The 22,733-nt window shown below is 43.9% G+C and overlaps 1 protein-coding gene across 2 annotated transcripts in view; it reads right to left on the reverse strand.

Annotated features, from left to right (window-relative positions):
- The window catches only part of slc25a26 (solute carrier family 25 (S-adenosylmethionine carrier), member 26), a 67,427-nt gene that overhangs the window by 3,002 nt on the left and 41,692 nt on the right, over nucleotides 1–22,733 (reverse strand). For both annotated transcript variants that reach the window (XM_031899985.1, NM_001004820.1), the window contains 3 exon segments: nucleotides 12,894–12,938; nucleotides 6,029–6,098; nucleotides 484–548 (listed from right to left, as the gene is read on the reverse strand). In XM_031899985.1, coding sequence (XP_031755845.1) covers nucleotides 484–548; nucleotides 6,029–6,098; nucleotides 12,894–12,938 — 180 coding nt within the window.

The raw sequence follows: 22,733 nt of genomic DNA on the forward strand, positions 1-22,733 counted from the left end.
GCTCATAGCCTGTACAGAGAGATACCATAAAACTATGGCACATAGGGATTCCCCTTACTAAGCACAATTCAGCAGGAACAGCCCCCTAAGTTGCTCATAGCCTGTACAGAGAGATACCATAAAACTATGGCAGCATAGGGATTCCTCTGTACTAAGCATAATTCAGCAGGAACAGCCCCCTAAGTTTGCTCATAGCCTGTACAGGGAGATACCATAAAACTATGGCAGCATAGGGATTCCCCTGTACTAAGCACAATTTAGCAGGAACAGCCCCCTAAGTTTGCTCATAGCCTGTACAGAGAGATACCATAAAACTATGGCACATAGTGCCATTCTATATGTCCTGATTCAGTGACGGCTGACAAATAAAAGTCTGGACAGCTAAGGAATTTATGCTACGGGCGGAGGGACCTATAAAGCGCCATTGTTCCGCGGGGATCTAACAATACAGGTGTGTGCAGGTGTCTGGCCTCTCGTTCTTACCTTCGCCAACATGATTCGTGTTTTCGCTACGTCCAGAGGAGTGGTGAGCGCAGCTGCAAAGCCACCTGAGTAAACAAACACACAGGGCACAGGTGAGACAATGTTTGCGCAGTGATAGGGTATCCCTCTCCCAGGGGGAGGGGCTTGTCATTTTAAACTGGGACTGCTGAGACAAAGAATGGGAACCAAAGTTCTGTCTGTCTGGCCCCTTCTGTTCCGATTCTTTACACCGTTACAGTCACTTTGTGTTGTAAAAAAAAGACAAAAGTCAATGAAGTTCAACCCCAACAACCAAATCCCAGTGAGTATATAATATGGTAGGTAGCCCTGCACTCCTTATTTAATAGTAAATGCCAGCGCATTCTTATGGGAGGGGGGAGCAGGAGAAGGGAGAGAAGAGAGAGCTGCCCTGGGAATGAAGGATTTTTCTGAGGGAGGAAGTCTGATACCAAAGTACATGTTTACACAAAGGGAGACAAGAAATCCTGTGTTTCTTTTGATAGAGGACATAGACCTTTCTGATAAACCTTAAGGTCCCCATACACGGGCTGATTGTAGCTGCCGATATCAGTCCCTTAGACCAATTCGGCCCGTGTATGGGGACTAACGACGGCCTTCCCGACCGATATCTGGCCTGAAATCGGGCAGATATCGATCGGTCAGGTTAAAAAATCTAGTCGGATTAGGGATCACATCGGCTCGTTGATGCAGTCCCTGGACCGACTTTTCCTATACCCATTGTTATAATTCGACTGAATGAGCCTGGATTCTCCCGATATTTCCCACCCGTAGGTGGGGGATATCATGAGAAGATCCGCTCGCTTGGCGACATTGCCCAGCGAGTGGATCTGAAGGTGTATGGGCACCTTTACTTAGTTTTTACCTTTCCTTCTTGTTTAAGGACTGGAGCCTAAAACTGCCCCCCATACTCAAGTTGAGGCCTTACCAGAGACCTATAAAAAGACAAAATGATGTTTTCATCCCTTAATGCCCCCTGCAAGGCAGCACTTCATTTGCGTTAGTGGCCAATGCCTAGAGTTGCACAGTTATCCAAAATACCCCCGGATCCCCCAACTCACTACCATTCAGTGTATTACTGATTATTTCAGCCATATTTGCTGCCTATTTCTCCAACAACACTAACCAATTAGAAAACGTTCCATTTACCCCCACTCTGTGCAATCTATCCGTCAGCCAGTTCTCTATACAAGTACAACCATTATGTTCTAGGCCAATAATCCTTCCTGTAATTAGTAACCTGTATAATACTGTATCTAGGTTCCTGCTCACCATCCCATAGATACAAATAATGGAATTAAAGAATTGCAGTACCCTATCCCTTATTACCCATTTAAAAGCTTTCCTACTACTGAGGTCAGACTAACAGGCCTATAGTTTTCAGGCTGAGCGCGGGATCCCGTTTGCAATAGTTGCACCACATTAGCCATACGCCGGTCTCTCAGCACCATGCATTAGTACCAAAGTGGTTTGGTAATCATGGTGCTTATCTATTTGATTATACTCCCACTAATTAACCTCTAATTGCCAGACAGACCGACCCTAATTCCCAGCAGAAACCCCGTAAGAATATGATGGGACTGAATGAATTTAGAAGTGATAATAATATTACTGGTGGCTACAAGGACAAATGACGGGTGGATGGAAATAACACAATATAATACATCTGGCGGAAGAATATGCTCTATAATAGCAGAGATAGTGTTAGTCTGCTGACACCATGGAAATCCCATCCTGCAATGGGGCAGGGCGGATAGAGCGCAGCAGATAAGGAGTCACCCAGCGGTAACTCTCTCACACTGTAGCGCAGGGCCGCCCGGGGCCAATACAGGAACAGCCCCCAATCAACTAGAACCAAATTTGAAGCTCTCTCAATTCTTATTCTTTATTCACTATATATTATAAGGAACTCCTCGGGGGCTTATAATATCCCTATATGTTACAATAGGGGGCACTTTATTCACTATATATTATAAGGAACTCCTCTGTGACTTATAATATCCCTATATGTTACAATAGGGGGCACTTTATTCACTATATATTATAAGGAACTCCTCGGGGACTTATAATATCCCTATATGTTACAATAGGGGGCACTTTATTCCCTATATATTATAAGGAACTCCTCGGGGGCTTATAATATCCCTATATGTTACAATAGGGGGCACTTTATTCACTATATATTATAAGGAACTCCTCTGTGACTTATAATATCCCTATATGTTACAATAGGGGGCACTTTATTCACTATATATTATAAGGAACTCCTCGGGGACTTATAATATCCCTATATGTTACAATAGGGGGCACTTTATTCCCTATATATTATAAGGAACTCCTCGGGGGCTTATAATATCCCTATATGTTACAATAGGGGGCACTTTATTCACTATATATTATAAGGAACTCCTCTGTGACTTATAATATCCCTATATGTTACAATAGGGGGCACTTTATTCACTATATATTATAAGGAACTCCTCGGGGACTTATAATATCCCTATATGTTACAATAGGGGGCACTTTATTCACTATATATTATAAGGAACTCCTCGGGGACTTATAATATCCCTATATGTTACAATAGGGGGCACTTTATTCACTATATATTATAAGGAACTCCTCCGAGACTTATAATATCCCTATATGTTACAATAGGGGGCACTTTATTCACTATATATTATAAGGAACTCCTCGGGGACTTATAATATCCCTATATGTTACAATAGGGGGCACTTTATTCACTATATATTATAAGGAACTCCTCGGGGACTTATAATATCCCTATATGTTACAATAGGGGGCACTTTATTCACTATATATTATAAGGAACTCCTCGGGGACTTATAATATCCCTATATGTTACAATAGGGGGTACTTTATTCACTATATATTATAAGGAACTCCTCTGTGACTTATAATATCCCTATATGTTACAATAGGGGGCACTTTATTCACTATATATTATAAGGAACTCCTCGGGGACTTATAATATCCCTATATGTTACAATAGGGGGCACTTTATTCACTATATATTATAAGGAACTCCTCAGAGCCTTATAATATCCCTATATGTTACAATAGGGGGCACTTTATTCACTATATATTATAAGGAACTCCTCTGTGACTTATAATATCCCTATATGTTACAATAGGGGGTACTTTATTCACTATATTTTATATATATATATTCAATTCACCCCAGATTACTGTATTTCCTGACTGCTTTATGGTACAAGCAACCCTTATTGAAAAAAATAAGAACCGTGTTCGGTAAATACAGGTGTCCATGAACTTTGGCTCTTGTTTTCCCGTGAATGCAGCCCTGCAAGCCGGGCCGTGAATAATGCGAGCGCCGGACTCGTTTTTCAGGTTCAGACCCCCAGGCCTCGCTCACACGCGGCCCAGCTGTCACTCCTGTCAATAGATGGAGCTGATATATTTGGAGAAAGTGCTGAATGCTGAGATTGTAACGATGGAATGTAACAAATCTATCATTCCCCGCATTGTGCAGGATCCTTCTCACTAACAGGCGATTCTGAACTGAAAGTTCTAATATTTCTAGAATGTTTTCGTTTGAAAATGAGCTAAGGGGGCCCAGCCTGAAGGCCAGTTAGGGGGGGATTTGGGGTGAGCGCTTATTTGTGCCCTGGGTACCCCTGGAACTATAGCAGGGTGACTGTTACCCCAATGTTTCTATATATCTGTAACCTTGTTATGGGCTAAGGGGGCCCAGCCTGAAGGCCAGTTAGGGGGGGATTTGGGGTGAGTGCTTATTTGTGCCCTGGGTACCCCTGGAACTATAGCGGGGTGACTGTTACCCCAATGTTTCTATATATCTGTAACCTTGTTATGGGCTAAGGGGGCCCAGCCTGAAGGCCAGTTAGGGGGGATTTGGGGTGAGGGCTTATTTGTGCCCTGGGTACCCCTGGAACTATAGCAGGGTGACTGTTACCCCAATGTTTCTATATATCTGTAACCTTGTTATGGGCTAAGGGGGCCCAGCCTGAAGGCCAGTTAGGGGGGGATTTGGGGTGAGTGCTTATTTGTGCCCTGGGTACCCCTGGAACTATAGCAGGGTGACTGTTACCCCAATGTTTCTATATATCTGTAACCTTGTTATGGGCTAAGGGGGCCCAGCCTGAAGGCCAGTTAGGGGGGGATTTGGGGTGAGTGCTTATTTGTGCCCTGGGTACCCCTGGAACTATAACAGGGCCCCTGGGGTGGGAGCCCCGGTGGGCCCTGCACCCCCCAGTCCGACCCTGAACCTATTCAAATTTCAAAGCAGGGGAAATCAGTACATAAAACCTACAAGCCCGATTTTTATTGTCTGGAAATATTATTTTGTTAACCCCTACTGTCCCTAACATCTCCAGCGAGCGCTCTAACAAGCCCCTCCCTTTATTATTATTGTTACTTTTTATCACTTATCTTTCTTTTTCAGACCCCCTCCTATTGATATTACAGTCTCCATTCAAACTACTGCCTGGTTGCTAAGGTAAAAAAAGACCCTGGCAACCAGATAGCTGCTGAAATTCCAAACTGGGGAGCTGCTGAATAAAAAGCTAAATAACTGAAAAACCACAAAAAATAAAAAATGAAAACCAATTGCAAATTGTCTCAGAATATCATTGTCTGGATCACAGTAAAAGTTCCAAGCGCATTCGCACAACTCTTCCTTTCTTTGGGCCAATAAAAATAATGGGCAGAAATTCAAGAGAGGCGAGCGCTGGGGGTCTCATCGCTTGAGCCATTGATCCTTTTGGTATAAAACAATATAAATACAATTATCACACGGTGGTGAATGAGCTCATGTTTGTGGCTCGTTGTGGACTTTCGCAGATGATGTGTTAGTGCACGGGGCCCAGGGGCGCTTGCCCCATTCTCTCCTGCTCTCCTGACACCACTTCATCTCCGAGACTGTCACAGCTGTCACTCTGCTTGTGAATCATGGCGAGGAGCAGAGTGTTTCCAAAGCCCCGTGGCCTATAGCCCGGGGCCCACAGCTGCGCTGAACTCTCTCCACTCCAGAATATCTCATTTTTCTAATTTTTTCCCCTTTGATGACTGGAAAAGCTGATTGACACCTCCTTTACCTTAAGCAACACAAATTTGTCACCAGCAAATTACCTGTCTTTCAACTGCGCACCTATGGTGTTTGGAGTGACCTCTGTAACTAGGGGGGATTAGTGGCCAAGCCGGCTCCATGGGGGAACGCTCTGATCCATGGGGGAACGCTCTGGTCCATGGGGGAACGCTCTGTTCCATGCGGGAACGATCTGCTCCATGGGGGAACGCTCTGCTCCATGGGGGAACGATCTGCTCCATGGGGGAACGATCTGCTCCATGGGGGAACGCTCTGCTCCATGCGGGAACGATCTGCTCCATGGGGGAACGCTCTGGTCCATGGGGGAATGCTCTGCTCCATGGGGGAATGCTCTGCTCCATGGGGGAACGCTCTGTTCCATGGGGGAACGCTCTGCTCTATGCCCCCCCCCCTTCAGCGCAATCCCATAATCCCCTGCACCTGCAAAAGCTCCACACACTGCCGACTGCCAAGAATCAACCGCGCGGCCTTGCTTCCACGACCAGAGATCCTGCAGACAAAGGGGAACGTAATTAGAACTAAAAATAATGTGACTGTAATTCTAAAAACGTCTGAAAATTCAGCAGTTTAATTTGCCAGGGTGGGAATTCAATGCACAAAGAACTCTAGGAAAATGCGTATTGAAGAAATCCTATAAACGGATTATTTTCAGATTTTAGGGTCCAGAATCATTGATTAAAGGGGTTGTTTGCCTTTGAGTAATATTCTGAGACCATTTGCAATTGGTCTTCATTTTTTTTTATTATTTGTAGTTATTTCATTTTCAGTTCAGGAGCTCTCCAGTTTGGAGTTAGTAGTTAGTAGTTATTTGGTTGTTAGGGTCCAAGTTACTTTAGCAACCAGGGAGTGGTTTGGATGAGAGAAGGGTTGCCACCTCTGTCTGCATTTGTAGGCGGGCAGGGGGGTAACAGAAAAATTAGATTTCCCTAATAGTGAATAAAGTGCCCCCTTTTGTAAAATATTGGGATATTATAAGTCACAGAGGAGTTCCTTATAATATATAGTGAATAAAGTGCCCCCTATTGTAACATATAGGGATATTATAAGCCCCCGAGGGGTTCCTTATAATATATAGTGAATAAAGTACCCCCTATTGTAACATATAGGGATATTATAAGCCCCCGAGGAGTCACTTATAATATATAGTGAATAAAGTGCCCCCTATTGTAACATATAGGGATATTATAAGTCCCCGAGGAGTTCCTTATAATATATAGTGAATAAAGTACCCCCTATTGTAACATATAGGGATATTATAAGCCCCCGAGGGGTTCCTTATAATATATAGTGAATAAAGTACCCCCTATTGTAACATATAGGGATATTATAAGCCCCCGAGGGGTTCCTTATAATATATAGTGAATAAAGTACCCCCTATTGTAACATATAGGGATATTATAAGTCCCCGAGGAGTTCCTTATAATATATAGTGAATAAAGTGCCCCCTATTGTAACATATAGGGATATTATAAGCCCCCGAGGAGTTCCTTATAATATATAGTGAATAAAGTACCCCCTATTGTAACATATAGGGATATTATAAGCCCCCGAGGAGTTCCTTATAATATATAGTGAATAAAGTGCCCCCTATTGTAACATATAGGGATATTATAAGTCACTGAGGAGTTCCTTATAATATATAGTGAATAAAGTACCCCCTATTGTAACATATAGGGATATTATAAGTCACAGAGGAGTTCCTTATAATATATAGTGAATAAAGTACCCCCTATTGTAACATATAGGGATATTATAAGTCACAGAGGAGTTCCTTATAATATATAGTGAATAAAGTACCCCCTATTGTAACATGTAAGGATATTATAAGTCACTGAGGAGTTCCTTATAATATATAGTGAATAAAGTACCCCCTATTGTAACATATAGGGATATTATAAGTCACTGAGGAGTTCCTTATAATATATAGTGAATAAAGTACCCCCTATTGTAACATGTAAGGATATTATAAGTCACTGAGGAGTTCCATGACCGTGGAAAAAGTACGAGACTGAAGGCCAAGCGCTTATATACAGGTCATGGATCTTCAAGGTGACTTCTAATATCATCATATTTTTGAACAGGGGCCTTAATATTTGAAATTCCAACATCCTGCTCTTATGGAAATGGCCATTAGGTACAGAGTCCTGGCTAGTAACAGCAATATGGCTTGGAAACTGGACCTGATGCAGAGTGACTATTTCCTTTGTTCAAAGATGGAGGGGGGGGGGCAATATCTAAATGCTGTTACCCTACAAACAGGCAATTAGGCTAAGGACCCACTGAGTAATTTAGTCACTCGTGATAGATCTCTGCTATCACTGGCGACTAACTGCTCTGGAACGGCTTTCCGCCGGCAACAATACGGGGGCAAATTTATCGAAATGTGAGTTTACAGCTTAATACATAAAAACCCACTTTCTATTCATTCCTATTGGATTTTTATAATAATGGTGAGCTCCAACTTTCACCCATTGATAAATAAGCTTCTAAAAATCCCATAGGAATGAATAGAATGTGGGTGAGTTTCTATGTATTAAGCTCTAATCTCACATTTTGATAAATCTGCCCCTAGGAGTTGGAAAGGCCATTTGCATCTCTTCTGTATTCCCATCCGAGGCAACGCAAAGGGCTTTCCATTGGCGACTCCTATTGTTGCTGGTTGAAAGCTGGGTTGTTGCCAGCGTTTGCCAATGGAATTTCATTTTCTTCCTTTCCTCTTTATCCCATTCCGTATGTAAGGTTACATAGTTACATAGTTACATAGTAAGTTAGGTTGAAAAAAGACGTACGTCCATCACGTTCAACCATAATGCCTATATATAACCTGCCTAACTGCTAGTTGATCCAGAAGAAGGCAAAAACCCCATCTGAAGCCTCTCTAATTTGCCCCAGAGGGGAAAAAATTCCTTCCTGATTCCAAGGTTCATAAATGGCTCCTGTAGCTCAGAGTATATATTATATATATATATAATGACATCACAATAACAAGGCTTCCTGTATATATAGTCTTTATGAATAGAAACTGGCACAATCACAACTACAAGTCTCTGTGTATCTGCTGCGCAGGTTTTATGGCTTTGTTGTACTTTCCTGGAATCATCGGATTCCATTCCGCCTTCCTCGATGGGAAATGAAACACGGTTCTGCGGGTTTAGAACCCTGCGCCTCTTTCCTTTCTGTCTGACTTGCGAGTGGGTTTCTGGTCTTTCTCCAGAAGGTGAAAGGAAATTATTACGGAAGACAAAATAGTTTTTTTTTTGTTTTGTTTTTTTTATAGTTGCGGTCGAACATTCTTTGCAGCATCACAAAATCATGTGAGAAGAATAAAAAAAAAACACGAGGAACGAGCCAAATTCAGGATTCGGTTTGGGATTTGGTCAAATTGCAGAACTTTGTGCAAAATTCGTATAGAGCCCAATCCAAATGACTTTAATGTAAAGTGTAATGTAGGTAAGTTTGATCCTATTGTTTTATCCTACGAAAGGTGCCACTTACAGACTTGGGTGATGGGGGCCCAGGCCCAGACCGGCAATCTGTGGATTCTGGCCAATGCCAGGGGGGCTGTAAGGTACCACAGTCACTATTTATTGGGCTGCTGGGGGGGGCTGTTTGGGCCTCTGTGTACTGGAAATGCCAGGGTCTTTTTTGTATCCCAGCCCAGACCTATAGGGGCCAATTCTTAGAAACACAGAGCACTCATCTCTCCTTTTTTTGTTATCCTTTTATGTGTTCTTTCTGGTCTCTTCCGGTCGCCTATATTTCTCTGCTTCTTTCCCCTGTAATTCTCTTTTATTTCTCTACTTTCCCCCTTTTCTATCATTTTCTACAGCGGTGATCCCCGACCAGTGGCCCATAAGTAACATGTCACTCCCCAACCCCTTGGATGTTGCTCCCAGCGGCCTCAAAGTAGGTGCTTATTTTTGAATTTCTGGCTTGGGGGCAAGTTTTGGTTGCATAAAACAGAGCCTTGTATAGGCTGCCAGTCCCCATAGGGACTACAAATAGCCAATTATAGCTCTTATTGGCACCCCCAGGAACTTTTTCCATGCTTGTGTTGCTCCCCAACACCTTTTCCATTCAAATGTGGCTCACAGGTATAAAAGGTTGGGGACCCCTGGCCTACAGGCTGGCCCTTATTCTCGCACACCATACCCAAACCCATACGATATGTCTTATCTTTGATTTGTCTATTTGTCTATTTCATCTGTCTTTCCCTTTTCCTTTCTCCCCTTCTGTGTACCTCTACATTTCTGGTTCTGTGTTCTACTTTCTCCCAGAGTCATACTGGCCTATCAGGATACCAGGCAACCTCCCCATATGCCCTACTGTATGGCATATCCCATTAGTTCTCTTATTTCTACCATAGAGGGGTGGCAATATATACCATTTAGTGCATTATATATGGAATGGTGCACAGAGTTGCCCCTAGATGTCAGGCTCCCTGATGGGTCACAGAAGGCCCAGTCCGACACAGTTTCTACCTCCCCCAACTGCAATAACTTCCCAAGATTCTGTACCCATCAAGGTCCCATCAACCCACAGCGGGTTGTTTCCCTCTTACAGTGGCATTATTATTATTATTATTATTATTATTAATAATAATAATAAAAGGAAAACAATGTGCTGATATTGCATTGGGGGAAAATAGTTACATTTTTATTTTGAAAAACTTAGAGTCGCTATGAGTGTGGGTGACAATCTTTTCCTCCAGAATGTAAGCTTTTGATACGCTGAACAAGCCAGTCGTGGGCCCTGGGAGCAGCCACACACGCTAATTAGAACGCCACTAATTGCCTTGGCACTAACACACAGAGCAGATCATGTGCAATCTCTGGCACAGCGCAGAATGGGATCTAACGCACATCAAAGGGCTCATCCTCCCAATCCAGTGCTTATTGGTAACACATTGGGCATAAATCTGCTGCCCGAGTGCCAAGCAATGAATACAATCTGTTCTCTAACCATTTACACTGGGCAGCCCAGGTCATTTCAGTACATTCACCCAAGAGGGGAAAATGTCATATATCCACATTTCTACTGGTGTGCACTGTTGGTTGCCAAAAGCAACCATTATGGCACAATACATACAGTTCAGTACATTTGCCTCAGGCCCCTTTCATCAGAGGAGAAAGTGTAGATAATAAGGCAAAAAGATATTATATTGTTATATTAAGTTGTTTTCTGTATACGGCTTGTGTGTATGTGATCAAACACTAAATACAAAACCCGACTCTGAAAACAAAAGATTAAAAATCTACAGTATTTTTAACTGCACTAAATAACTGATAATATACAAAGGGGATATATCAAAGGGGCAGTTCACCTTGCAATTGGTCCTGATTTTTTATTGTTTGTATTTATATAGATTTTTGTTCAGCTCTCCAGTTTTGGAATTTTGGCAGTTGGTTGCTAGGGTTGTATTTGCCCTAGCAACCTGGCAGTGGTTTAAATTAAACACAGAAATAGTAGTAGAAGCGGGTTTAAAAAGGAAGATAAGTAATTAAAATGGAATTGGAGCCTCTTCTACCTGCCAGGGTCAGTGACCCCCACTTGAAAGCTGGAAAGAGGTAGAAGAGGAAGGCAAATAATAATAATAATAATAATGATAAAAATAAATAATAAAGACTAATTGAAAAGCAGTTAGACATAGGACGTTCTATAGCCCCTTTAAAGAGGCACTTTCCATTAAGCTGAAAAAATCATTGGGGCAAAAAAAAAAAAAAACTAATTAAGGAATTAGAGTTTTAGGACAATTTGGATGATTGGGAAACATTATACAGGACACAGATTCACCTCCTGTAAATGGGCCATTTGGAAATTTACATCTTAAAGCGTTTATCTTGGTATCTGGAGACAATAGGGATCCCTGTAAGGTTTAGAGAGAATTCCCAGAGGCCGACATTGTGCAACAACATGGGCTTTTGTGCAGCGGCGGGGGGAATAGGAAAGCCAATATCCCAGCCATTGTCCCTAACTGCACATTAGTGCCTGGGAGAGAGCGTCCCGGGGCAGCAAACATGAGAAAAGCCACACGACTCGGCCTTGTTTCCCTCCCGCTGTCTCACCACTGGGCTCAGCCGGCACAGCAATGGAACCGGAGCAGCCGAACCTCAATGGGTTCATATCTGAGCCGCTTTCTGCATCGAAAGAAGGAGGCCGATGTGCGTAAATTGTACAAGTATGGGACCCATTATACAGAATGCTCGGGACCTGGGGTTTTTAGATAAGGGGTCTTTCCATAATTCGGATCTCTACTAAAAAAAATATTTAAACAGTAATTAAACCCAATAGGGTTGTTCTGCCCCCAATAAGGGGTAATTATATCTTAGTTGGGATCAAGTACAGGTATTGTTTTATTATTACAGAGAAAAGGGAATCATTTAACCATTAAATAAACCCAATAGGGCTGTTCTGCCCCAATAAGGGGTAATTATATCTTAGTTGGGATCAAGTACAGGTACTGTTTTATTATTACAGAGAAAAGGGAATCATTTAACCATGAAATAAACCCAATAGGGCTGTTCTGCCCCAATAAGGGGTAATTATATCTTAGTTGGGATCAAGTACAGGTACTGTTTTATTATTACAGAGAAAAGGGAATCATTTAACCATTAAATAAACCCAATAGGGCTGTTCTGCCCCCAATAAGGGGTAATTATATCTTAGTTGGGATCAAGTACAGGTACTGTTTTATTATTACAGAGAAAAGGAAAATTAGTTTTAAAATTCTGAATTATTTGATTAAAATGGAGTCTATGGGAGATGGGCTTTCCGTAATTTGGAGATTTGTGGATATCGGGTTTGAGAGAACTGGGACACAGACAGAAAGGCTGTACATTAACAAGCATTAGTCAAAGTATCATCGCTAGATAGGGCCGAGCATCTCCTTATAATAGAATGGCTGGGGTACCTAGGGATAATTCACCTACATAATAAGGAAGCTTCTGGAATCATTCAGGCATTGGAAAAACACTGGCAAAAACTGGGAACAGACTTATTACTTAGGAATATGATAGGTGAGAGGTCTATAGTAACTAATGGCATAACCATACAGTAATAGCTCTAAACTCGTCAGTAAGAACAAAGGTAGGAGGAACAGCATCTCCATTTACACCATGGGACATTTGAGTGGGTTTTGATACAAACCATATCACAACCTTATCCAGGGTGTCATAAGTAACAATATAACAATACAAATCTAGCTTTATATTATCTATGTCTACATCAGTCTTTATACAGCAGTGAACTTCCCCTTTAAATAAATAAAATATTGACGAATACGCACCTTTAAAGACTCCCACAGTGGAAACTGCACCAAAGAGAATGGGATCTGGAAAACAGAACAGACACCATCATTAAACCTTAATATTTGTACCGTCTCAAGCATCGGGCTGGCTAAGCATTATGGGAGTTGCAGTTCAAGCAAACACAGAGGGAAGATTATATTTGATTTTACTGCAGTAGATCAGGGCCAGAGCTGGCCGACCCGCTTCTCCCTGGGATTAAAAGAGAATTAGGCCCAGTCGGAGACGTGAGAGGTTTCTCAGCTGGGATACTAATAAAAGAGGAAAACTCAGATCCTGGGTGGTCCCAAGTGGGCACAGTGCACAGCCGCAGCCGCGCATGAAAGCTTCCTCGCTCCTAATATAATCATCCCAGAGCTGCTGGATCACTAAGAAAGAGAAATTCTGCTGGGCAGCTTCTTCTAACCTTTTCCCATTAAAGGGGAAGTTCACCTTTGAGTTTTTAGTACAAAGTAGAGGGTTATATTCTGAGACAATCTGCAATTGGTCTTTATTTTTTATTATTTATAGTGTTTTATTTATTTCACTTTTTGTCCAGTTTGGAATTTAAGCAGCTATCTGGTTGCTAGGGTCCAAATGACCTTAGCAACCAGGGAGTGATTTACATAGAATATGAATAGGAGAGGTCGTGGATAGAAGATAAGTAATAAGAAGTAGCAATAACAATAAAATTGAAGCCTCACAGAGCAATAGGTTTTGGCTGCCGGGGTCAGTGACCCCCATTTGAAAGCTGGAAAGAGAAAGAAGAGGAAGGCAAATAATTAAAAAAATATTTAAAAGAAACAATGAAGACCAGTTGAAAAGCTGCTTGGAACTGGCCGTTCTATAACATACTAAACGTTAACTTAAAGGTTACCCTGACTCTCTCTGGCCCTTATAAGGCCAGACCCGCCTATACTCCACCCACAGGCGTCGGAAACAGAATTCCCCCCGCCCATTTTTGAAGTTGCGGATAAACTGCAGCAGACTCGGAGTCGGATAGGTGGGTGATGCGGACGGAGGGGTGAGCTTCGGGCCACAAAACCAAAACCATCTTCTGCTGCCCCTGACTCCGCCCATTACCCTGTCAAATCCACCCTTTTCCCCTGCCAACTCCACCCATTCCCATTCAGGCCTATAAACGCAAAGATCCAGGTGTATTTATTATACATTGGAGACAAATATCCCTGGTGATGTTGCCCATAGCAACCAATGTGACCCTTATTTTGTTTTCTAACTGTTCAAATCTAACTGAGTGGTTGCTATGGGCAACATTACTAGTGATATTTGTCTCCCGTGTTAATAAGTGCACCCTTAGCATTCACAGGAGTGTAAAGGGGCCACCGATGGGGAGGGTTGAAGCAAATGGACTTGCAGAGGATTCTTGAAACCATTTCATCACTCATCTAAACAGATTCTTCTTCTGCAGAGTTCCCTGTATAACTCAGCCTGCAGCCTTGTGCCTTTATATGGGTACAGAACCCCTCAGCGACTGCTAATATCCTTATCATTTACAGTAGGGGGTACATTATCCCTTATAACACATGAGTGATACTCAGAGTTCCCTGTATAACTCAGCCTGCAGCCTTGTGCCTTTATATGGGCACAGAACCCCTCAGTGACTGCTAATATCCTTATCATTTACAGTAGGGGGTACATTATCCCTTATAATACAGGAGTGATACTCAGAGTTCCCTGTATAACTCAGCCTGCAGCCTTGTGCCTTTATATGGGCACAGAACCCCTCAGCGACTGCTAATATCCTTATCATTTACAGTAGGGGGTACATTATCCCTTATAATACAGGAGTGATACTCAGAGTTCCCTGTATAACTCAGCCTGCAGCCTTGTGCCTTTATATGGGCACAGAACCCCTCAGCGACTGCTAATATCCTTATCATTTACAGTAGGGGGTACATTATCCCTTATAATACAGGAGTGATACTCAGAGTTCCCTGTATAACTCAGCCTGCAGCCTTGTGCCTTTATATGGGCACAGAACCCCTCAGTGACTGCTAATATCCTTATCATTTACAGTAGGGGGTACATTATCCCTTATAATACAGGAGTGATACTCAGAGTTCCCTGTATAACTCAGCCTGCAGCCTTGTGCCTTTATATGGGCACAGAACCCCTCAGTGACTGCTAATATCCTTATCATTTACAGTAGGGGGTACATTATCCCTTATAATACATGAGTGATACTCAGAGTTCCCTGTATAACTCAGCCTGCAGCCTTGTGCCTTTATATGGGCACAGAACCCCTCAGTGACTGCTAATATCCTTATCATTTACAGTAGGGGGTACATTATCCCTTATAATACATGAGTGATACTCAGAGTTCCCTGTATAACTCAGCCTGCAGCCTTACTAGTATTAGCCCCCCTGCCTGCTAAGATGGTTATACATTTTATTTTATCTTTTTACTAATAAATTAAATTCCCTCTTTTCTATTTCCGCTGGCGTTTGAAGAGTTTTTTTCAGTTTAAAGTGCTTCCAGGTATCTGCTAATTTATTGTGTCATAAGCAATGATTAATAAATGAGTCTCCTAGGGGGGAAAGAGAAATCCTGACAGATGCCCCAGCTCAAAAAAAAATTATCTGTTGAGACAGGAACTCAGACTGAGAAGAAATCAATGCGGCTCCCATACGCCGAGCTGACACATTGAAATCTCACAGGAAGTTTGTCAACGCGCCCAATGATAAATGCTGCATGATGCGCCCGACTAGCTCCCAGCGAAGGTCAAACTTCCCCACACTGGGGGGGAAAAACTATCAATTCTGAATGAGTAAGTGGAATTATTCTTAGGGCTGCAAGGGATGGTGGGGAATGGAGGATAGCACCTTAAAAACAAACTAAAGAGAATGGATCTGAATTCCAGCCCCCTAAGTTTGCCCATAGCCTGTACAGAGAGATACCATAAAACTATGGCAGCATAGGGATTCCCCTGTACTAAGCACAATTCAGCAGGAACAGCCCCCTAAGTTTGCTCATAGCCTGTACAGAGAGATACCATAAAACTATGGCACATAGGGATTCCCCTGTACTAAGCACAATTCAGCAGGAACAGCCCCCTAAGTTTGCCCATAGCCTGTACAGAGAGATACCATAAAACTATGGCAGCATAGGGATTCCCCTGTACTAAGCACAATTCAGCAGGAACAGCCCCCTAAGTTTGCCCATAGCCTGTACAGAGAGATACCATAAAACTATGGCAGCATAGGGATTCCCCTGTACTAAGCACAATTCAGCAGGAACAGCCCCCTAAGTTTGCTCATAGCCTGTACAGAGAGATACCATAAAACTATGGCAGCATAGGGATTCCCCTGTACTAAGCACAATTCAGCAGGAACAGCCCCCTAAGTTTGCCCATAGCCTGTACAGAGAGATACCATAAAACTATGGCAGCATAGGGATTCCCCTGTACTAAGCACAATTCAGCAGGAACAGCCCCCTAAGTTTGCTCATAGCCTGTACAGAGAGATACCATAAAACTATGGCAGCATAGGGATTCCCCTGTACTAAGCACAATTCAGCAGGAACAGCCCCCTAAGTTTGCCCATAGCCTGTACAGAGAGATACCATAAAACTATGGCAGCATAGGGATTCCCCTGTACTAAGCACAATTCAGCAGGAACAGCCCCCTAAGTTTGCTCATAGCCTGTACAGAGAGATACCATAAAACTATGGCAGCATAGGGATTCCCCTGTACTAAGCACAATTCAGCAGGAACAGCCCCCTAAGTTTGCTCATAGCCTGTACAGACAGATACCATAAAACTATGGCAGCATAGGATTCCCCTGTACTAAGCACAATTCAGCAGGAACAGCCCCCTAAGTTTGCTCATAGCCTGTACAGAGAGATACCATAAAACTATGGCAGCATAGGGATTCCCCTGTACTAAGCACAATTCAGCAGGAACAGCCCCCTAAGTTTGCTCATAGCCTGTACAGACAGATACCATAAAACTATGGCAGCATAGGGATCCCCCTGTACTAAGCACAATTCAGCAGGAACAGCCCCCTAAGTTTGCTCATAGCCTGTACAGAGAGATACCATAAAACTATGGCACATAGGGATTCCCCTGTACTAAGCACAATTCAGCAGGAACAGCCCCCTAAGTTTGCTCATAGCCTGTACAGAGAGATACCATAAATCTATGGCACATAGGGATTCCCCTGTACTAAGCACAATTCAGCAGGAACAGCCCCCTAAGTTTGCTCATAGCCTGTACAGAGAGATACCATAAAACTATGGCACATAGGGATTCCCCCTGTACTAAGCACAATTCAGCAGGAACAGCCCCCTAAGTTAGCTCATAGCCTGTAGACACATAAAATGACTGCAGGATAGGCCTTCGCACAATTAAGCTACAATATTTTGGACATAAAGGTTCTTTTAAGTCTGTTATCCCACATAAACTGGAGTAATTATATAACACTGTTCAAAAACTGCAATTAAAAGTTAGTTTTATGCAACAATCATAATCCAAATTCCATAACTGCGCCGGCCATTAGCTCCTCCTCCTATGAAACATGAATAAAGTGCGAGCCCATTACTCTCTGTGTTTCTAATTTCACTCCTTCTGGGAATAATTTAGGGGGGGGGATTAAACGACATGTTGCGCGTCATGTCAAAGTAGTTAGAAACTCCCGCCGCCTTCGTTCAACGTCAACAAAGTCTGAAGCAGAAAACAAAATTAATTTTCGTCCGACGGGCAGAAAAAAACGCTGCTCGGCTCGCGCTCTCCAGTCGTCCTCGCAGCTTTGGCTGATTTTTTTTTACGAATGGAAGTTGTATGATAACAGATGAGTTTCACAGTTCTAGATGAATGGCGATATTGTGTAAGGAGAAACAGATGGGAGTCAGATGGCAAACTCATTAGCCTGTCCCATCGTTAAAAGGAAACAGGATAACAATGAGCCATCTGAAAAAAAAAAAAAAAAAGGGGGAGGGGGGGTGTTGCGATCAGGAAACGTACAAGCCGCGGCTAATCTCACATTTATTGGCGATTAATGCCTCTCAGACATGCACTGAGGCCCAAAAACGTCGTTCACATGTAAAAAAAAATAAAGGTAATAGCGGCGCTAGGCTTGAACCCACGGAAATGCCAATTGTCTAGGAATAAGGGAAATACAGACCCCCATTATGGGGCAGCATCTCCTTACTCCTTGAGAATGAAAGGCATGAATAGTAAAGGCGGCTCTTTATTCACATCAGATACCGAGAATGGAAGAGTCCGGTTGGGTTGCAGGAAACGAGAAAACCATCTGCGTGCAACGTGTGCGCAGCCCCCTCTGCTGTAGGATAAATGGCACGGCCCGGGGTGCTTCTAAGGGATATTTACGGCTTTTCTGATCATTTCAAAAATACTTATATATATTCTGGGTACCTGTAATACAACTGCCTAACCCCCCCCACCGGGGGCAGCCATTCCTGCACCGTTACAGCTGGGGTGTTTGCTACAGAAACCCTACTATAGTTTATATACATACCCCGCTGTGTAGCCCCGGGGGCAGCCATTCCTGCACTGGTACAGCTGGGGTGTTTGCTACAGAAACCCTACTATAGTTTATATAAATACCCAGCTGTGTAGCCCCGGGGGGCAGCCGTTCCTGCACTGGTACAGCTGGGGTGTTTGCTACAGAAACCCTACTATAGTTTATATAAATACCCTGCTGTGTAGCCCCGGGGGCAGCCATTCATGCACTGGTACAGCTGGGGTGTTTGCTACAGAAACCCTACTATAGTTTATATAAATACCCCGCTGTGTAGCCCCGGGGGCAGCCGTTCCTGCACTGGTACAGCTGGGGTGTTTGCTACAGAAACCCTACTATAGTTTATATAAATACCCCGCTGTGTAGCCCCGGGGGCAGCCATTCCTGCACCAGTACAGCTGGTGTGTTTGCTACAGAAACCCTACTATAGTTTATATAAATACCCCGCTGTGTAGCCCCGGGGGCAGCCATTCCTGCACTGGTACAGCTGGGGTGTTTGCTACAGAAACACTACTATAGTTTATATAAATACCCCGCTGTGTAGCCCCGGGGGCAGCCATTCCTGCACTGGTACAGCTGGGGTGTTTGCTACAGAAACCCTACTATAGTTTATATAAATACCCCGCTGTGTAGCCCCGGGGCAGCCATTCCTGCACTGGTACAGCTGGGGTGTTTGCTACAGAAACCCTACTATAGTTTATATAAATACCCCGCTGTGTAGCCCCGGGGGCAGCCATTCCTGCACCGGTACAGCTGGTGTGTTTGCTACAGAAACCCTACTATAGTTTATATAAATACCCCGCTGTGTAGCCCCGGGGGCAGCCATTCCTGCACTGGTACAGCTGGGGTGTTTGCTACAGAAACCCTACTATAGTTTATATAAATACCCTGCTGTGTAGCCCCGGGGGCAGCCATTCCTGCACTGGTACAGCTGGGGTGTTTGCTACAGAAACCCTACTATAGTTTATATAAATACCCCGCTGTGTAGCCCCGGGGCAGCCATTCCTGCACTGGTACAGCTGGGGTATTTGCTACAGAAACCCTACTATAGTTTATATAAATACCCTGCTGTGTAGCCCCGGGGGCAGCCATTCATGCACTGGTACAGCTGGGGTGTTTGCTACAGAAACCCTACTATAGTTTATATAAATACCCCGCTGTGTAGCCCCGGGGGCAGCCGTTCCTGCACTGGTACAGCTGGGGTGTTTGCTACAGAAACCCTACTATAGTTTATATAAATACCCCGCTGTGTAGCCCCGGGGGGCAGCCGTTCCTGCACTGGTACAGCTGGGGTGTTTGCTACAGAAACCCTACTATAGTTTATATAAATACCCTACTGTGTAGCCCCGGGGGCAGCCATTCCTGCACTGGTACAGCTGGGGTGTTTGCTACAGAAACCCTACTATAGTTTATATAAATACCCCGCTGTGTAGCCCCGGGGGCAGCCATTCCTGCACTGGTACAGCTGGGGTGTTTGCTACAGAAACCCTACTATAGTTTATATAAAAACCCCGCTGTGTAGCCCCGGGGGCAGCCATTCCTGCACTGGTACAGCTGGGGTGTTTGCTACAGAAACCCTACTATAGTTTATATAAATACCCCGCTGTGTAGCCCCGGGGGCAGCCGTTCCTGCACTGGTACAGCTGGGGTGTTTGCTACAGAAACCCTACTATAGTTTATATAAATACCCCGCTGTGTAGCCCCGGGGGCAGCCATTCCTGCACTGGTACAGCTGGGGTGTTTGCTACAGAAACCCTACTATTTTATATAAATACCCTGGCTGCCCCCGGGGCTACACAGCGGGGTATTTATATAAACTACTCTTTAAAGAGTAACTTTTAGTATGATGTAGAGAGTGCTTTTCTGAGACAATCTGCAATTGGTCTTTAGATAGTAAACATGAAACCCAAATTATTTTTTTAAATAAATCATCCATACCTGTTATAAATATATTTAAAAATCTGAGCTGTCAATCATATATTGCCTGCCCCGCCTCTATGCCTTCGGCATAGAGGCGGGGCAGGCAATATATGATTGACAGCTCAGATTTTTCAATTATAATTACTTTCATTCTCCATTCAGCACTTCCTAGATATCACCTTGGGGTGAAACAAAGCTTCCTTAGGAACAGCGCACACAAAATGGCCGCTGCCTGCTTGCTGTGATTGCGTAATTCCAAGACTGAAGGAAAAAGAAATTCAATCATTTATATAGTGTAAGTAAAGTTTATGTTCTACTAACATGATACCAAAAGATTTGGAATAATTTCTTAGGGTGACAGGTCCCCTTTAAGCGTACCCCCCGTTCCTCTCCCCAGGCCTCGCTCCTCTCTATCTCCACGTCTGGCCGATCCAGTATCATCAGATCGTGTTGGGGGTGTCTGTGGGCAGCGCTGGAAACCACAGAACGGCTCGCAAATGAATAAGCGAGTGGGGAATGAAATAAACAGGATTTAGAGACGGCCTCGGTGTGAGTTATGTTATGAGCAGCTCAATGCTGGGATATAAAGTTTCCCCAGCTGCTTCCAGCAGACCGTACTCCTACGTCTTTGTGTTTAGAACAAAATGACATTGCGTTACATACAGTAATAATCCCAGCTGGGCTTTGCTTAAACTTGGCCTTAAAGAGTCTTAAGGAACTTTTGGTTACAAAAGAGAAGCAATAAGGTAATGGCTCCAGGCTTGCTCTGTTAAGGTACAGTTGGGGTAGCAGGGGTTGGGGGTACCATGGTACAGTTGGGGTAGCAGGGGTTGGGGGTACCATGGTACAGTTGGGGTAGCAGGGGTTGGGGGTACCATGGTACAGTTGGGGTAGCAGGGGTTGGGGGTACCATGGTACAGTTGGGGTAGCAGGGGTTGGGGGTACCATGGTACAGTTGGGGTAGCAGGGGTTGGGGGTACCATGGTACAGTTGGGGTAGCAGGGGTTGGGGGTACCATGGTACAGTTGGGGTAGCAGGGGTTGGGGGTACCATGGTACAGTTGGGCTAGGAGGGGTTGGGGGTACCATGGTACAGTTGTGGGTAGCAGGGGTTGGGGGTACCATGGTACAGTTGTGGGTAGCAAGGGTTGGGGGTACCATGGTACAGTTGGGGTAGCAGGGGTTGGGGGTACCATGGTACAGTTGTGGGTAGCAAGGGTTGGGGGTACCATGGTACAGTTGGGCTAGCAGGGGTTGGGGGTACCATGGTTTTTGGAGTGGTTGGAGTTGTCTATCTTACATGCTGGTTGTCAGGGGGTTCGAGGAAGTTGCCAATTCTCTCCAGTCTTTAAGATTAACATGGGGTATATTTATGCCCAGAGAGTTTGAGTAGTCAGGTTCACGGAGGATGAACTGTTTGCCATGGTGGTCAGTGGTCTCAGTATGGTGGTCAATGGTCTCAGTATGGTGGTCAGTGGTCTCAGTATGGTGGTCAGTGGTCTCAGTATGGTGGTCAGTGGTCTCAGTATGGTGGTCAGTGGTCTCAGCGCCCTTCGCTGTTGGATTGCTAACCAGGCAAAGTCTTGATACTTATAAGTCTCTGGATTTCTCTATTTACGTAAAATTGATTAATTAGGTGTTTATGAATGCAGCATATGATATTTCTAGGCTTTTCAGAATGATTGTTAGAGGTGCCTATGGACCTATGAACCATATCTAGTTCCCCTGGGGAAGAGGCGTCCCTTAGCACCCCTCGCACCCCCTTTTTTAAATCATTTTTTAATAGTCTCTTTCCAGCTTGCAAATGGGGGTCAGTGACCCCGGCAGGCAAAACTCTATTGCTCCGCGAGGCTACAATTTTACTCTTATTGTTTTACTTTACTACCAATCTTTCTAGTCATATTCCAGTCTTCCACTCACAACGCTGTGCGGTTGCTAGGTTGATTTTGACCCTAGCAACTAAAAAGCTGCTAAATAAATCAAACGCCACACATGATAAAAAATGAAGACCAATTGCAAACTGTCTCAAAATATAATTTTCTACATCCTTCAAATGCCTCGTCCGCCCATATTGACCACGGTGCCAAGGCATGGCCGCATACTGTGCATTTTCTCCGCAGATTTATTCCGATGGCAGCTTGGAATGATTCTCGCCCTTCCCCGTCTATTACGCAGATGAACTCGTTTGCACTTCGGGGGCCACATTCCGCTCTCTATTCCCAGCTTTGAAGCTGCAGGACTGGGTGCCCTATCTGGGAATAAGCTGTCCATTATCCCAGTGCCTGACAGGCGAGTGTTTATTATAAGCAGGACAAGGGGGGATCTGAGAGGTGTGAAGGGATCCAGGCTCTCTGGCCGCTGTCAAGGTGTGTACATAATATTCCTGTATTAATCAGATTCCAGCACCCAGAGGTGAGAGCTTTT

This window comes from Xenopus tropicalis, chromosome 4, assembly GCF_000004195.4.
Source record: "Xenopus tropicalis strain Nigerian chromosome 4, UCB_Xtro_10.0, whole genome shotgun sequence".
NCBI lineage: Eukaryota > Metazoa > Chordata > Amphibia > Anura > Pipidae > Xenopus > Xenopus tropicalis.